The 18,583-nt window shown below is 43.6% G+C and overlaps 1 protein-coding gene across 1 annotated transcript in view; it reads left to right on the top strand.

Moving 5' to 3' along the window:
* The window catches only part of DNAH9 (dynein axonemal heavy chain 9), a 275,746-nt gene that overhangs the window by 168,815 nt on the left and 88,348 nt on the right, over positions 1-18,583 (top strand). The window contains exons 51-55 of the mRNA XM_066612893.1: positions 5,217-5,336; positions 11,461-11,649; positions 14,677-14,912; positions 16,701-16,823; positions 18,305-18,509. Of these exons, the coding sequence (XP_066468990.1) occupies positions 5,217-5,336; positions 11,461-11,649; positions 14,677-14,912; positions 16,701-16,823; positions 18,305-18,509 (873 nt within the window). The remainder of the gene's footprint in view (positions 1-5,216; positions 5,337-11,460; positions 11,650-14,676; positions 14,913-16,700; positions 16,824-18,304; positions 18,510-18,583) is intronic.

The raw sequence follows: 18,583 nt of genomic DNA, 5'->3' as shown, positions 1-18,583 counted from the left end.
TGTATCTTTAATCCCTGTTGTGGTGTAATGCCCAGACAGTGCGACATCCAAACAATATCTGTCATATCCGAAGACTGTCCAGCATAAAGGGAGGGGCAAACAAGAGTCCAAATAACTTTTGTGAACCAAGCAGGAGGTGGCTGCAGGCACAGGTCAAATTAGTGGCCACTACCAAGTCAACTGGAAGCCCCAGGAATGAGTGATGCATACAACAGTGTTCCTGGATGTGCTCTAAGTCATGTATAATATGCACACATGGGGGAAATCTACTATGGGTACTGGGACCAAGTACAGTGGTTCATGGTGCAACGCAGTGGAATGGCATGAACTGAGGAGGAAGGCAAAAACAAGGATTGAACAGTATTTTGTTATGGGGATAAGAGTACAATACAGTAACTGGGAGGAGAACAGAAAGATGATGCAATGCAGTGCAGGCAACCACTTGCACAACTCATCCCTAAGCACCTATAATCTCTAGAAAAAGAAAGAGGAAATCCTTGCAAGGACACTTAGAGATGCATGAGAGCATGATGTTTGTGTCTTAGAGAAATCAGGAAGGTTACCTAGGGGAACCAGGAGCGGTAGTGAGAGAGGGTGGGAAAGACTGGGAGAGGGGGAGAAGAAGGAGGGAAGGACCAAGTTTCTAGCTGCAATGTAAGATTGTAGCTGAGTATGGTTTGTATGTTTGTTTGTTTGTTTATTTGGTAGCCTGGTTCAATAGCCTTGGTTTGTTAGGCAAGGAGCAAGACCCTTGGCCAGCCTTACAACACTTTGTCACCTTTGGCAAGGAACCTTATCTTTCCCACTGCCTAATTAGTCTCTCATGCCCCTGAAAGAATTCAGCTGGAACTGTTAATCTTTGGTCTTGGAGTTGTTGATGGATCCATAAAGTGTCAGAAGCCTGCACCTAATAGCAGGTGGTAAATAACTCTCTGTTAAATGGTAAAGAGTAGACCAGGGAGTTCCTAGACTCCAGTACACACTCATACCAAAGGAGGAGGGACAGAAACTTTGAAGTGTGTTGTTAATTTGACTGCACATGAGACACAAATGATAGGGCAGCTTGGGGGCCAGTGGTTAGAAGTACCAGAGGCCAAGGATACTTACTTGTACCTGCCAGGATGATGTTTGCGTTGCCTCATAGTTGCCCCTTGTGTGAGCAGACATTTATTTCTTTTAGCTAGAGCTTTGTTACGTCCAAGTTAATGCTTTGTCTTCTATATCACTTTCACTAGGGGATTATGTAATTCCATTATCTTGAAGTTATTCCTCTTTAAACTCGCTCATTGGGTAAAATCTCAGTTACTTGTTACCCACTATACAGGCAGCCTGTATTACGTGCAGGTTCGGAACCCACGGATTTGATCATCAACTGGTTCCAAACCCACAGGATGGGTCCAACCTGTACCCTCCAGAGGCAACAGGAGCTGTGCTATGGGAGGGTGTTCTGAGACCCATGGAAGCCAAGATTTTCAGCCTTCCAGAGGCCTCAGAAGGCCTTCTGAGGGCTGGGGAATCACCCCCAACCCACATAACGTCCTCAGGATGCAACTGGAGCACACTTCCAGACACATTCGGAAGATTTCAGGTGTCAAAATCCACAGATTTCAGCATCCATGGGGGTTCCAGAATGGAACCCCCACAGATAACAAGGGCCTACCTGTAGTTAGAATCATCATCAAATAAATAAATATTTAGAGGTCCTCACCACCTTATATTAAATCAGTTTCATAAACATTGAGTAGATTGCATGCATATACAAAAAGAATCCTTCACCAGTACATCACAGCATAATGCCATGTGGGATTGGTAACTTCTGAAAGGCTTGCCGATTCTTTAATTAGGAAAACAACAGATCTACATTGCAGCATATTTCCTTGACAGTTTATAACAAAGGGGCCAACCTAAAGCTTTCATGGGTAATAAAAATGTAAAAGAAAATGATGAGAAATACAACTATGGATAGCTCACTGAGGGTGCAATCCTAACCCCTTATGTCAGTGCTTTCCAGTGCTGGCATAGCAGTGCCAACGGGACATGTGCTGCATCCTGCAGTTGGGTGTCACTCACAGAGGCCTCCTCAAAGTAAGGGAATGTTTGTTCCCTTACCTCAGAGCTGCATTGCCCTGATGTCAGTGCTGGAAAGCACTGACATAAGGGGTTAAGATTGCACCCTAAACCATTTTTGGATTTTTTTTAGACTTACAGCACAATCCTATGCATATTTACTCAGAAGTAAGTTCCATTGTCTTCAGAAGGGGTTACAGCCCAGTCCTATGTGGGCCATAAAGTAAGGTTGCATTGACGGGGGAGGAAAAGGATAGGATTGGGGCCTTACTTGGGTAAGAGTGTATATATAGCAGAGGTTCCCAAACTTGGGCGTCATGACACCTCAGCCAGGGAAGTGCATTCTCTGCCCCCATGAATGGTGGGGCGATGGCAGAGACAGTGACACAGTCACCACAATCGAACCACTACCAGGGAAGAAAGAGTTGTTTGTTTTTTTTAAACTTACAGCCAGCAGTGCTGGCCATCTGGAGGGTGCAGGGAGTCCACAGACCTATCTGCACTGCACACCAAGCCTCGAAATGGCTTAAAAAAGCGATTGCGACCCACTACCAGTTTCACAATTGCAAAACTGCACTTTTTTTAGATGTTCTGAGGCTTGTGGAGCCCTGCAGAAAGGTCTGCAGGTTCCCCACACTCTCTGGAGGATTGGCACTACTAGGGATAAGTGGGGGAAAAACTCTTTCTTCTCTGGCAGCAGTGCGATCATTGTGGTCACAGTGCTGCCCTCACCCCTCCACCTCAAGCATTTACAGTGGCCCAAACTCTTGTACAGCTCAATTCTGTGTCGCCCGGCGCATGGGGCTGCCACGGTATCCAGTGCACAACCAGGCAGCCGCTGGCAGCTCCTTGGGGGAAGGGAAGCAGCCTTGAAATGGAGCTACTCAATTCTATGGCAACTCTGGAGCTGCTGCAGAATCGGAGATTCCCGTGTCAGAGTGCACGGTCCCACATGGGGCTCAGGATTCAGTGGAGCTGAGCTCTGCCAGCCCTGCCTTCCTCCCACCCTACCCCTCCACCACACCTCTTTCCCGCCCTCCCCCCACCTTCCCCCTGCCTCCCCCCACCCTGGAACACCTCCTCCCTCCACACCTCCACTCAGCTCACCTCCGCCAGGAGGCCCAGGCGGAATGTGGGCCCAGTGCTGGGCCCACGGTATGGCTTGCAGGCATGCCTTATGTCATGTTTGTGACAGTGTGTGCTGGTGGTAAGCCTGGATCGGGCCTTTAGAGATTTTGAGAAAGGCTAGTGGATAGGTTTGCTACTACTCATGTTTGAAAGTCTTCAGATGTACCATCTGCAATAAGGGAACTGCTCATATCTTTTGCAGTATGAGCAGCAATGAGTTATGCATACTTCAGAGCCTGCTGTGCTGTTCTTTGAAGACCTTTTAAACTACACCTAGAGTTTTTGCCTGTAAGAGTACCCAGTATTCATTACCAGGGTGTGTGTGCATGTGTGTGAAGAGAGGGTTCTTAACCATTTGCACATGGTATTTCCTAGAGAGAGGCTCTGTAACTTTCTTTCATTTAATATTGAGTTTGCATGCAATGGAGGACTCAGTGTAAACAATCTCAGTTTAAGTGCTTGCAACAACTGCATAGCAGGCGGAAATTCAGCAAGTGAACCAGTTTTGAGATGATGGTTCTTCCAAGTTTGAAAAATATACATTCAATAAGTACCACCTTTTCATGTTACTATATGAGACGGTTAACAATAAAACAGAAAGTAGTGAATCGCAAAATTAATCTCACAGTTTTTGAAACCAGTAGATGTAAAACTGAAGATGAATACTCATCCTTTCAGAAATGGTGCAAAGAGATGAATTTTCAGAAATCATTTTAAATGTCATAGCTTTGCGATTTAATGACAAATAACGTCATGGTTTAGACAGCTATATTTTGTATTCAGCACAGGTATTTGATCAACTAACTCCTGATGGCACTAAAAAGTAATCCTCTTTTCATATTCAGGTTTATTTTGAGTGTATTGTTCAAGCAGTGTTAAAATGATTTACAGGCACTTAGCTTTAAGCTGTTTGTGCTGGATGCAGATAAAAATTGTTAACTTCAGTTCTTTTCTCATAGAAGTAGAATGTTCCAATAACTTTGGGTGCAGTCTGCTTTTGTTTTACAGTGTAGAAGGAAAAAAAATACTATCAGATATGGCTCCAGTGATGGGATTTCTATTGTGAAACCCATTGCTAGACCACTGAAGCACAGCTGAGCAGGGAACTTTTGCATGGACCTTTAATTGTACCCATTGCAACAATTCCTCTCTGTAGCTATCACACAGTTTGTCCTCCACATTCTGCAATGTAAACAATATTGATGAATAAGAAGCATTAAGACTGGAGGCAATCATCTCAAGGGCAAAAAGCCCTACACTGGCAAGGAAGCAGTTTCCCTCTACACTGTATGCTTTTTGTGTGAGTTCTTGTAGTGAAATGGGTGACAAGACCTGTGTGTGTGTGTGTGTGTGTGTGTGTGAGAGAGAGAGAGAGAGAGAGAGAGAGAGAGAGAGAGAGACTCTTCTGTATTAGGTAGAAGGAGGAGTTTCAGCAGCTGCACCTTTTCTCACTCCTGCATAACAAGGTAAGCCTGCTAAATTTTCTTCTTTGCATAGTTATTAACTTAGGATCCCCAATCCTCCCTTTACATTTAGTTACCTGAAATCAGAGGGTTAGAACTGATTTCAAGCACATTCAAAGAATATCATTAGCATTGTGAAGTTAACAAAGCAGAAAGAGCATTAAGATAAGTTTTGATAACAGTGGAAGTGCCTGGCAGTTGAAGGGGGTGCCAAATACCCTTGGGAAGTCCCAGACCAAATCTGGATGGTCTGCTACAGTAGTTTAATGGGACAGGCCAATACAAGGCCAGTTGTGTGGGTCTTTTCCATGGAATTGGCACTCTCACAACATAGTGATGGTCCTAGGGGATTCAGCGGGTTTGTGCCTTTAAAAGACCATATTGGATTAATATTTCTTACTGTATCCCATTTTTAGTCTGTCAGACTTCTTTGGGAGCAGGAAGGGCCCACTTCTCTCTAATGTCCCCAGGCTGGTATGTATTGATGCATAAATGCTTAACTGTAGTATTTCAAGGTGTTTTGTTTTTCTCCTCATTTTTCGTCCTTTCACACTATAGCACCTTAATGAAAATCTGACCAGACTCACTGCCAAATTCAAGAAGGCCACAGCAGAGAAATTGAAATGTCAGGAAGAAGCTGAAGCCACTGCGAATACCATCTGTCTTGCAAATCGACTGGTGAGAATCACTGAATAAGTCTTGGGGTGTGAGTGGAGCAAATTGTGGGTGGACTATGAAAAACTTCTAGTCTGCATTTAATTCTGTATGTAGAACTGGACATGCTTCTAATTCTGGAGAGTTTCTGAATGTTCTAAATATAGTTCTAAATGAATGCTGAATGCATTGTTGGGGAGTAACTTGTGAGCCTGGGCAGGAAACTAGAAAGTGTCATTTATTGTTCTCTGCTTTTCTTGGGGTCTGTAGTAGGGTCTCTACTCTCAATGCTTGAGAGAAAAGAGATAGCCAGGACGCATATCTCCTCCAAGAAAGATGGCATTTGAATGGAAGCGAATTCTAATGACCAAATTAGTGAATTAGTTGAGAGCAGATTGAGTGCTAGTTACTGTGTATTAAAAGAGCGATGCTAATACACTTACATCCAATCCAGCGTGCACTGTCGTAAATATGCTGTAAGGCATGTTTGCAGGACTTAGTGCCTGCCCAGCGCAAGCTTGTGCTGGGCTAGCGCTGGTGGAAAGTCAGTGCTCCGCTGCTCAGTGGTCACCCAAACTTCCAGGCAGTGGGGGCATGGAGGAGGCAGGGAGAAGGCATTCCAGGGCAGGGGGAGGTGGGGGGAGGGCAGAGAATGGGCAGGAAGGAGGCAAGCCAGGGGGAAGGAGCGAGGTGGGAGGAGGGCAGGTCCGGTGGAGCTTAGCTTCACTGGATCCTGAGCTCCATATTGGGCCATGCGGCCAGTGCCTCTGAGAGGAATTTTATCAGGGGGTACAAAGTTTCTTTTGGGCCCCTTTGCAAAGGGGGAGGGGTGAAACTGAGCATGGGAGGGTGGTGATGGGCGAGCAGGGAGGGGTGAAACAGGGTGGGGGGAGGGTGGAGACAGCTGGAAAAGTCTTTGGAGTCCAGGTCCATTCACCCACGTGGCATCGGCAGCTAGATACAGTAATACCAAACACACTCCTAAGTCTCTCTAAAATCTTTTAAATATAGAAAATCTTGCAGAAAATTAGCATAATCATATTTAGGCTCACACCAGAATGGAAAGTGTCCTGTACATACCAAAACTTGCTTCTGCAGCAGCTGCAGTCTTGCAGCTGTGTCCCTGAGCTCCTATACATGCCTTCATTGTAAGCAGATCCACAAGCCAAAGAGCTACTGCAGCAGTCCAGTTTCCTCCCAGATTTGACGTTGAGGTAAGGAGTGTCATGTATGCCTTTCCTTGGCCTAGCATATATGGCTTGCCAGCAGCTGCAGCTGCACCCTCATGGTATTATCCCCAGCATCTTGTGAGGGCAACAAGTCTGAGTAGATAGGAAAATGTAAGATCCCAGGAAATTTCAAGGTCCCCACCTTTGGCTCCTAGCCCCACTTTTTGACCCTGGGCCCAGGTACAAATTACCCTCTTTACCCCCCTCTTCTAGGCCCTGCATGCAACCTGACATGGAATTCTTTGATTCTGCGGCAGCTCCAGAGCTGCCGCAGAATCGAGTAGTCCCATTGCGCTGCTACTTTTGTTCCCCCAAGGAGCTGCCGGTGGCTGTCCGGTTGTGCTCAGGATGCTGTGGCACCCATTTTCAGCGCCTTGGCAGCCCTGCACTCCGGGCAGCTGAGAATTGGGCTGTTAGTCTCTTGACTGCTTAGGGTGAATGAATCTGATTGGACTAGCCTTTCATGGACGAGACCATAAATGCACAACTTTATCAATACTTCCATAACCTTGAAACCACATAGCAACAATTTCCCCCAAATGTCATCCAATATTTCGTCATTTATATCCGATAGCAGTGTATGACTGTATTGTCTGTTTTTTGTGAATGATACAGGGTTGTTGGCATGGCAGCTATTCACCAACTCCAGCTGTCATGAAGAAAACCTTTAATTTGGGATTTTAATGAGCATATGGAATTTTAATGAGCACTGTTGCCCTTTATCTTTGTAATGTCTCTATTCAGGTGTGAAGTTCTTTAGTGTTTTATTTTGCTAAAGCTCTACTGTGCTGTTAAACAAGAAGCAGAAAGTAAGGAGCTGTTAGTTGCTTTTGGAAGTTAGGCAACTACAAGGAGGAGAGCAAGTTACCCAAATTTAGGGACCCAAGAAATCCTGGAAAATCAGTAGGGCCTCAGTCTTTGAACCACTGCCTTCATTATATTTCTTTACTACAGTAGAATTAAGCCAGAGTAAGTGATCTAGACTAGAAGATCACCATAACTGCTACAAATGTATAAAGCCAGGATGGTGTAGTGGTTCAGGAGTTGATCTTAGATCTGGAATATCCAGGTTCAAATCTCTGCTCAGCCATGAAGCCATCCTGGGTGATCGTGGGCCTGTCACTATCTCTCAACCAAAACTATCTTGTTGTGAGGACAAACGGAAGAGAGGAACTGAGTTTACCACGCTGACCTCCTTGGAAGAAGAGTGGAATAAAAATGTGAAAAATGAACAAATACATACATAAATAAAAATGTTGCTGCAATCTGAAAACTTTCAGTCCTTTACAGAGTCACATCACCTTGAATGTAACCAAGCCTGCATAGGCCTAAACAGGATGAGTTAAGTAACATATAGTATTTACTGTTAATGATTTAAGAGCATCCCACATTCTTTTTTATTAATAATTTCCTTCATAATTTCTAAAATACTTCAAGATATTTGGATGGTAGGGAGAAGGGAGATATTCATTGATGCATTAGAATAAATCTGTCACTAAAACCCAGATTTCTTTCCTTCACTGTCTTAAATGTTGTTGTGGCTAATTTAAACTGAACACATTCATTCAAAGTTTATCCTAATTAAAAAGTTGAACATAAAATTTTGCGCAGATAAATGCTGCATCCTAGAATAATTAAAACAAGCTGCAAGTAGTAAGTATGATACCTCTCCTATCATGCTTTTCCAGCACAAATCTTGGACCATTCTGCATTTTCTCCAGTAAGTGGAGCTAGTTGTTTCCATATTTACTTTGGGGTTTATTTACAAAGGAATGAGAGTTTAGCTTTGAAGCTGTTTCTGAAGTCACTCACAGAGAAGCCAATTAAAAAGTTGAAGAAGAAAAAGAGCAATAACAACTAATTAGCATGGAGGGTGATCTCTTAATTAAGATGGAGCTGGTACAATAAAAGGTTTTGTTTGGAGCCAGATATGGGACATTTTTCAACCCCAGGCTTTCTGTTTTTAAGCCTCACTTGTCCCACCTGGCACCTGTGTGATTTGTGCCCTGTTTAACTAATGTGGTCAAAATGAGGGTGGTTGTACTCTAAGCACAGCAGACAGAGACTTCTTACCACAACTCCTTCTTCACATGTGCAGTACCAGATACATCCGATACCTCCATTGGTTGCTAGAAGGAAAAAGTTGGAAACCTGTTTTATTCTTGCATTTCTGGAAACAGATTATAATCTGGGATTTTAAATTCAAGGGGAAAAGTTTCTTGCTAAGAAACAACTTCAGTTGTTTTTTCTGTAGCTTTAAGAACCCCCAGCAATATCAAATATCCTGCTTATTTTTGGCGAACACAAGGCTCCATCCTGCAACTACTGCTCATGTCAGGCCCTCAGATTCTAGTTCAATTCTCCAGAGATGACCCTGCCTTCCCCTGCAGAAAAATATGTGAAGTGGTTAAATTGGAGTCAGGTTTTAATTAGAATCAGGCTTCTGTTGGCTCATTTTGAAAACCTGTATTTTTAATGTCAGTGCTCACTCTTGAAAGATAGGGAGTTGAATAAGGAGTCTTCTGAGCATGTGCAGAGTGGATTTTTTTTTCTTCAACCTCCTGTCACCATATTATGGCTTCTACGCATCTGGTTTATAACACATGCTATTTTGCATATTAGGGTTGGAAGGCCCAAATCCTAAACAATTTTCCTGCACTGACATAGCTGTGCCAGTGGGGCATATGCTGCATCCTGCACTTGGATGGCAGTCACGGAGGCCTCCTCAAGGTAAGGGAATATTTGTTCACTTACCCTGGAGCTGCATTGCCCTTACCTCAGTGCTGGAAAGTTGGTTAGGATTGTGCCTGAATTCCTCTTGGCCAATGAACAGCAGTTTTTATAGAACCAAAAGTTAAGCTTTCAGTCCACCAGACCTAATTATGTAGTGTTCTCAGTATGCACATTGTACAGATTTCACATCCCTTGGGTCTAGGAGCAGGAAGTTTGGTCTAGAGGGTAGAGCCTCCGTTTGCCTGAAGATAACATCCGAAGGTCGCCAGTTCAAGGCCACCGGCAGCGTGAACGGTGAGATCTTGAAGCAGCTGACAAGCTGAGCCGAGTTAAGCTGAGTTATTCCACCTGCTCTTTGGCCGCTGTCAGCCTGTGTGGGAGGAAAATGGAGGTCAGAATGTGATACCAGATCATAAAAGATCCATCTGAAATGTTGTGGTTCTTGAAAGACAGAACCTTCTTCAATTGTAAAAATCCCTATTGGGATTTAGTATAGCCTGCCTATGTAAACCGCCTTAAAATAAAGTCTGAGGAGAAATCTGACGACCAAGAAAGGCGGTATATAAATACCTGTATTATTATAATATTATTATTGGGTGTAATCATTCCCTGGGGGACAACTGCCATTTTTTCCATTCTTAAGAATCACATATTCCAATCACATATTTTTGATTGGTTCAAACCAACTGACTCAGCATATCATATACTGGGAAAGACTTGCTTTGCTTTCTCATGGGGGGCGGGGAAGAACCACCAGAATAGTAATGAACTGTAATTTAAGAACTTTGTTCCATTAACTATCTTGTTATGGCAAGCACTTTCCACCTCTAAACATGTCAATCACAATTTTGACTGAGTTACTATGACACTTTTGTGTGTAGTTTCTTCTACACTTGATCTTATGTTCGAGTCAGTTTTTTTTCTAAATAAAACTTGGTATTTTAGGTCTGGCCTCTATGAAGAGGCTGTTCCATAACTGTGGTGGCACAACTTAAAAAAAACAAAACCCACCAATAGAGAGAACAAAGCATCAATTTACCGATCACAAAGAATTAAGAAGCTGAGCTTATTCATATGTAATTATGAGGTTATTCATATGTAATTATGAAACTGAGGTTATTCATATGTAATTATTCATATGCAATAATTTCAACAAAAATCGACAAGAAAATAGCAAGTATTCAGAAGAGTTCACTGATTTCTCATCAGTTCTAGATACTCCTTTTGTCGTATGACCCAGAATTGATTCCCACCCCCATATTAATTGCATACTAAGGATGACATAAATGAAAAAGCTTAACTAGAAGGGTATGGCGAAATGGGCTTCAATGATTTAGGGCGCAATCCTAACCCCTTATGTCAGTGCTTTCCAGCACTGACATAAGGGCAATGAAGTTCCAAGGTAAAGGAACAAACACTCCCTTACTTTGAGGAGGCCTCTGTGAGTGACACCCAACTGCACATGTCCCATTGGTACTGCTATGCCAGTGCTGGAAAGCATTGACATAAGGGGTTAGGATTGCGCCCTTCGTAAGATAAATTGTTACAATAGTGTTTTTTAGAGACATTTCAGTTAATGCAGTGTTGTGATGGCTATGCAGAAAATTTACTTAATTGTGAATTGGCAAAAATGGTTGTGTCAGATGGTCCTTCTGGGTGTGTGGTTTCCTGTAACACTGTTTTCCTAGGAAGAGTCTCATTTATCTGCATTTATTCTGTGTTTCTAAACTTTCTTCACCGACACAAATTGCATTCCTGAGTTCAAATATCACCATTGTTGGATCTAGACAAAACACTTGTTTTCCAAAAGCAAGCAAAGTTGCAAAAGTGAAAAATGGTTAAGTACTTTTGTGGTGTAAATCATCCCAACAGCAGTTATTTTTATAGTCCTCCTTAGGGAAGCACAGACACATCAGGAGGGAGACTGTGAATTCTTCCCACACCCTTCCAATCCGTGTTTTTTCTGGATAAGTAGATACCTCATTCTTTCCCAATTGGTGTTTTACAGAAGGCCAACATCCCCAAGAATGGAAGTTCCTGAAATTTCCTAGATCCTTGTTTCACAATTTGTTTCTCCCCCATTCCTACAATGAAGAAATTCCTGTTTAGGGCTCAAAACAACCATGGCAGTAAAATATACATATAGAAGATTTAGGTGAAAGTTAATTTCCTACTAATCATTTTAGGTTGGGGGCCTAGCCTCTGAAAATGTGAGATGGGCTGAATCAGTGAAAGACTTCAAGCTGCAAGAAAGTGCCTTGTGCGGAGATGTCTTGCTGATAACTGCCTTTGTTTCCTATCTGGGTTACTTCACCAAGAAATACAGGCAAGACCTGATGGACAATGTGTGGCTACCCTACTTACTTCAACTAAAAGTGAGCACAAGATATCTTTTTAGCTATCTCACAGTTATTTTCTTAGTTTTTATTCTACTCACATGGGTATAGTGGTGGGTGGTGGGAGGTTTATGCATGTTGTGAAGTGATTGTACAAGGCTCCGATGCACAGTAATGAAAATGGAATCCTTAATGGACTTTGTGCTTGTGCAATACCTTGTGCAACACACTGCACATGATGAATCATATAAAATTACCGTTACCTCAGTTTCTTTCACAGGTTCATGTGCAACTGCATGCAGATCAGTGTAAAATACCATGTGGCCACATAACAGGATACGAACTATTATCTGTTTTGGGTTACAGACATCTGAGCAGTTTTGCCAGGAGCTTGAAGTTATAGGCAGCAGGTAGTTGTAATGGAAACAGATTTAGAATTGACTTTTGAAAGACATAATGTTTTGTTTGAAAACGACTGACATACTCTTGGCCATTCCAGTCCCAAGCCTTCTGGCTAAGATCAGCTGGCTCCAAGGTGGCCTGGCATGTGTGTCTCTCTGGAACTGCTAACGTTGCCCTGCAGCACAACAGCAAACCTGTGAATGTGTTAATTACATTCTGGAAAAGTACAAGGTGTAATCTGATGCTGTTCTATCAAGCTGTCAGTTTAGCCTGCACCAGAACTCATTCTTTGAGGTTTCTGTGTCATTGGTTCGTTTGTACACAGAAGGAAGTATTGAAACTCGAGGAGAGAAGGCTGGTAGTGGTACAGCAGCCTGTGTCCAACATGGGTGTTTATACTGGCCTATAGAGTCTTGACAAAATATTGTAAACATAGTGTGATGATCTCCAGGGTAGTGCTGAGAAGGATCACGTTCCCCTCTGGGAAATCTGGTGCTTCTCCCCACCCTGACATGTCAAACCACACATACAGTCATGCCTTGGCTGCCCACGTGGGATAGGATTTCCACTGTCACCAGAAATGTAGGATTAGGGTCACAATGCCAGCCCTTCAGCCAAGCTGAGGATTTGCCTGCCAACTGACATCCCTCACGCTGAGTTACCTAGGGAGTGTCTTGACCAACCTCTTTCCTTTTGCTTCTCTCCCTCTCTCATCCATATTTCCCTGTACAATCCCTCACACACAGAGCGATCTCTCTCTCTCTCTCTCTCTCTCTCTCTCTCTCTCTCTCTCTCTCTCTCTCTCTCTCTCTCTGAGAGTAGTGTGCAAGGCTGAGCAAGGCACCAGAGACAGGAGACCAATTGCTCTATGGTTTAACGCTCCAAGCAAATTGTTTTAATCAAATCAAAGAAAAACATGTATGGGGGACTAAAACAGAACAGAAAAAATCAGACTATCATATTCTGTACTTGCAATCAAGAAGTAAAGTTCCAAAATAAAGTCAAAGCAAAGTCTAGCAATATTTCCCTGACTTAAAGCATCTACTTACAATTGGAGCATCCTCCTCCCCAGAGGGGAAAATCTTTCTAGGAGTTAATGCCTTCCTAACTGGTCAGCATCTTGGCTTGGCTGGTATCTGCAAAGTCCAACCCACATCTTGCTCTCTCTGGCTCCTATCTTATATTGGCTCTGGATTTTGATGCTCTGGTTCTCCATCAGCCCAACTGAGCAGCTCTCTTTTATCACCTTTTTTGGGGAGCCAAGTCCCCCCCAAGCTCTGATAGACTTGTTTTAAGAACTGCTGTTCAAATTTCCTGCTCCCAAGTCAGGTGAGCTAACTCAACCAATGACTAGGTGTGAACTAGTTTCAGTAAAGGCTATTGTTCTCTGCTGCTACTAGGCAGATAGGAGACACCAGTTTACATTTGAAAGAGGAAGGCTATATGTGTTATGTGGTTAGAGCTCTAGCCATAATGAAGATTGTGACAGGCTGCTCGCTAGGTCAGCCTCAGTGTACATAGAGAGCTCTTTTTTGGGGGAGGGGCAAGAAGTTTTCTCAGTAGAGGGGTGCTTGTTTGAGACAGTTAGCTTGGCTGTATTTTGTAAATGTGTACTCCCCTGTACTCTAGACCAGCGGTTTTGAAACTGTAGGTTCACCCATGGTTCCCACAACCCAATTTTTTGGTGTGTCATGAATCTGACAGGGTAGATTAGGCTAAGTGCATCACGGGTTAAACAACCTGCTACTTCCCAATCACCATTATAGCTGCAGAAAATTGAGCAGCTGGTAAAGTAAAACTTTTCTTTAAGTTGGATCCCTATGCTAAGAAGTTTGAGAACTACTGCTCTAGACTGACCTATAAAAATACAAATAGAGCAGATTCCCTATCCCATTTGTTCTGAAACCAGAAGGGCAAACAAGGAAGAAACTCAGTTTTTAAGTTTTATGATGTCAGTTGGCAAAGTTGTTTCTCTTAAGGATATCACCATTTCTTAAGGATATTGCCAACATACAATGGCAATAGCTTTGTATGTTCAGTGACCCAAATGTGTATACAGCCAGAAGCCTCCTACGTCTTCCTCTAAAGAAGGGAAATGAGTGATTGTTGAGGGCAGAAACAGTGGAACAAAAAGGTTCAATACTGTGCACGAATGTTGTGCTTTTCTCCCTTCTTGCCCACCTACCTCAGCAGCTGGGCAGATGAGGAGGAGGAGGAGGAAGCAAGAGGGATGAGATGTGTATGAAGTTTCTTTTTAAAAGGGATGGTTAAACTTGCAGGCATGGTGGGTCTGCCCCAATTCAGGCAGCAGATCCTCTGGGACTGCTCGTGGAAATACTCCAGTCTGAATCTTGCATCTTCCATGAACTCGGGCAAGTGTATGAGGTAAGCCACCCTCTCTCACCCTCAGCTCCCCAGCCCACTGACATTACAAGGTCAGTTGTTCTAAGAATTACGTAAGTGTAACACATGTGATGCACTTTGAACATTCTGAAAGTGCTGTACAAATGCTAAGTGTTATTGTTAATACTCCTGTGTTGTGCCTCTCTGCCTATAAAGACTAGGCTGAAACTATTGTAAGACACTGCAGGTCCTAGCACTACTTACTGAGCCCTGCAGTTAAGTAATAGAAATGGCAGCTTTTGCTCTCTTTCACCACCTCAGGTTGCAATTCCTGTGACTCCCTCTTTGGACCCTCTGAAGATGCTGACTGATGATGCTGACATCGCAGCATGGCAGAACGAAGGTCTACCAGCCGACCGCATGTCCACTGAAAATGCCACCATCCTCACCAACTGTGAGCGCTGGCCACTCATGGTTGACCCCCAGCTCCAGGGCATCAAGTGGATCAAAAACAAGTATGGCGAGGAACTCCGAGTGACCCGGATTGGCCAGAAGGGGTGAGCAGGCAGGACTGTGCAAAGCTGCAATGCCTGCAGTTGTAGTGTCATACTGGATGTACATCCTGCTTCAGCTTGTGGGAGCCAATTACATTTGCAGGAAAGCTCTCCAATTTGGCAGCTATAGAATTTTTGTGTATTAACCTGCCTTTTTCATTACCAAGATTATAGAGATTTCTGATTAAACAGGGAGGAGCTGTGCAGAACTTGGCTTGGTTGCCATAGAAACCTCACTGAAACTGTGAATGTACTGAGGAGGAGAATGAAGGAGGTACCAACTAGCTGTGTGTGCGTCACACTGCAGTTTCCAGCACTGAGGATTCAGTTCCTATTCTGCTGCTTCGTTTGTAGGACTTGCCCTTGCTTTGAGACTTGGGCCTGAAAGGGGACAGGGGCCTTGCAGACTGTGCTTTTGTGAGGTCTCCTCTAATGGAAAAGACCTTTGGGGGGAAATGCAATAGAGATGCTCTTGCTCCCTGCTCAGAAGATTGCTGAAGGAATTACCTTTCATAGTTCATTTGAGAAGGGAAAGACAAGAATTCCAGTCAGGCAAGGCTCATGTGGGAAGCTGGTCTGCCTTCTACCCTTGTCATTTGCATGTGAAGAGGGCCAGTTGAGCAGAACTGTCACAGGATTTGATGACAAATCAAGTCCAGTAATGTCACAGTTTTTAAAATAATTGCTGTTCATCAACCCTGGCCTTCTGTTAGCATGGTTACAAGGTTTGTAAACATGCTTGTTGGCTCTGTGCTTCTGGTAATATTTGGCATGAGTCATGCACAGTTTTGAATAGCTCTGCTCCAGTTAGGTAAAGCTCTTTCTTTGTCCTTCATTCTGCAACACATAGCAAGGAGATTGCAATACCTTCTTGCAATATCCTTTGCAATGTCTAGTGACTAACTCGGGCCAGTAGTGTAGAAAGCAGGGGATGGGTCGCCCTGGGTGCCGGGCCGGAAGGGGGTGCCATGTGAGGCAGCAACAGCGTGGTTGCATGTATGCTGCTGCTGCCACCTCCTTGTGTTTTGGCAGCTTTGTGATCTTGCCGCCACCATGCTCCCTCTCCCCCTGAGGCTGTGACTTCAAAGGAGAAGGAACAGGGCAAAAGCAAGGCCACAAAGCCTCCTCCTCCTGTTTCAGAACTTTGTGAACTGAGTCCTTCTCCTCTTCGTGCTTGACACAGTGGCCTCTCAGTCTAGCTGCTGTGCCTCCTCTTCCTCCCCAAGAGGCTTTACAAGAGACTCTGCAGGAGGAGGAGGGGTGCGGCAGCCAGACCAAGAAGCTGCCATGGACTCTTTATGCTCAATGAGCTCAAATTGGAGGAGGCTGCTTCCAGAACATTCCTCCAGAAATGATGATGTGATGTCATGATGACACCACCTTGGGCACTTCAGCTGTAACTTGGATAGCCCACTGTAAAGAAGTAGAGGTATGACTTATCACTACAGAATTCACTTCCAGGTCAAGGTACTCAATGTGGAGCACTCCCTCAGGTGTACATATAAACAGGATACTATAAACAGGATAGTCTTATCTGGCTTTTAGCCTCTAAAGCCCTATCTCATACTGCATGAATAAAAAAGAAACAGGGCTGCCATGTTTATGGATACAAGCATAGACTGCAGGAAGAACATTCTTACTTTGTATGCTCGCAAACCTCACTGCAGTTATATCATATTACCAACCTTCAATTTACTCTGGGGTTTACTCTTTTTTCAATTCTCTCCCTTATTTACTGTAGTGCTTACTGGTTTTCTTGTCCATAAGTCACTCCACTGCTGTTTTTCCCAGGTATCTGGACATGATAGAACAAGCTCTTGCTGCAGGTGAAGTTGTTTTGATTGAGAACTTGGAAGAATCCGTTGACCCAGTCCTAGGTCCATTGCTTGGTCGAGAGACCATCAAAAAGGGAAGGTGAGATCATAATTGATCCAGTGGTTCCTCTTCTGTGATCATCTCTCTCTGAGTAATGTACCAGTTTGGGTGTTTTCTAGTGGCGTCCTCCTATCTTTCCCTGTGTGTCCATAGGTCCAATTGTACTAGACTTTCTAGGGTCTTCGAAGACCCTGATCTAAATCTTCTCTTCAGGAAGCAAAGTCTTGTACTGCTTGGACTAAGGCCTTATCAATAATGGCACTGCTGTTACAGAACACCCTCTACAAGAGGAAGCTGTATTATTTCCAGTTTTAGGTGGCTTGGTAAGCCACTTTTGTTTTAGCAGGCATTTTAAAAAGTGATGTCATGAATGGACTCTTTTTTAAAAACTTCTGAATGATATTGTATAAAAATGCTATGTTAATGTTTATGATGGTAAAACTATTTTCAGTGCCTTGAGTAATCACTAAAAAGGAGAGTAATAATAAAAAGAATCATGTGTAATGACCCAGATGTGGTTTACTTTTCTCTTAACTAGGATACACAAGTCAAATATAAGAAAATTCTCATTGAGTTTATACAAGGGGAGATAAAACACCAGTGTCTCTTGTAGTGGAGTAATGAAAATGCTTCCATTTTGTAAAGTTTCTTTATAACATTGACACAAATTATTCATAACTATTAACACAGATGGGTATCCTGATGCCTCTTATCCTCTGCAGCTTTCATTTCTCAGATTCTTTCCCCCATCCTCTGCCTGTTGTATCTTGCCAAGGACCACTGCCGCTGGATACCTTCCAAGTGTCAGCACCAGTCTACATGTTGAGCTGTTAATATATGTGATTGCAGTCTTGTGGAGACTGTCTTTGGTGGCAGCCCTTCCACTGTCACTGTGTATATCGTGGCCTTTGAAGTGTTCACTTAAATGAAAAAGTGTCCTGTGTGGGGATGCAGGGTGGGTGACTGAGTGGGGTGAAGGGTGGGGCCCTGTCCCCCTTTCCCTTTATTTACCGAGAGCATGGTGTGCAGCCTCCCTCCTCAGTGTTTTTCTGTTTGCAATGAACAGGAACAGTGCATGCTGTGAATTGCAAACAGAAGCAACAGAAGCACCAGGTAGGTAGGCAGAAGTGATTTTGAGCAGCAGCAGCTTTTAAATTTTGTTTCTGCTCTTCCCTCCAGCAGATCTTAGTGATCTAATGTGCTCTCAGCAAGTCAGGAGCAGAGCCCCAGTGGCTTGGCAGGCTGGAGCAGGCAGCCAACAGATATGCTGAGGATTTGTCCATTCACTGCCCCTCCAAGGGTACCACTTCTTTCGGGGCACTTCATGACAAGGCTAGCCTCAAGTCCCAAACTAATTTGGCACTTTTATTTACAGGCTAGATACAGCATTGTAATGATGGCTTAGAATGCTCCTTTGCAACAACCTCATGCATATATACACACCCATGGGACTCAAACTGTGCTATGCTGGCCTGCAGGCGATACAGTGGTTAACACTGGCTCTTGTTTTTTTCTTTTAGGTACATTAAAATTGGAGATAAAGAATGTGAATACAATCCCAGTTTCCGTCTTATCCTTCATACTAAGTTAGCAAACCCCCATTATCAACCAGAAATGCAAGCACAATGCACTCTCATCAACTTCACAGTGACTCGGGATGGCTTGGAAGACCAACTGCTAGCAGCAGTTGTCAGCATGGAGAGACCAGACTTAGAAGAACTAAAGGTAAGTTATAGACTGTGGCCTGAATGTGAGTTTTTTCCAGTTGAGCTTTCTTATACTACTTTTTTTCTCTAGTT

This window comes from Tiliqua scincoides, chromosome 2 (assembly GCF_035046505.1).
Source record: "Tiliqua scincoides isolate rTilSci1 chromosome 2, rTilSci1.hap2, whole genome shotgun sequence".
Taxonomy (NCBI): Eukaryota; Metazoa; Chordata; class Lepidosauria; order Squamata; family Scincidae; genus Tiliqua; species Tiliqua scincoides.
This window is presented reverse-complemented; position numbering and strand designations above follow the sequence as displayed.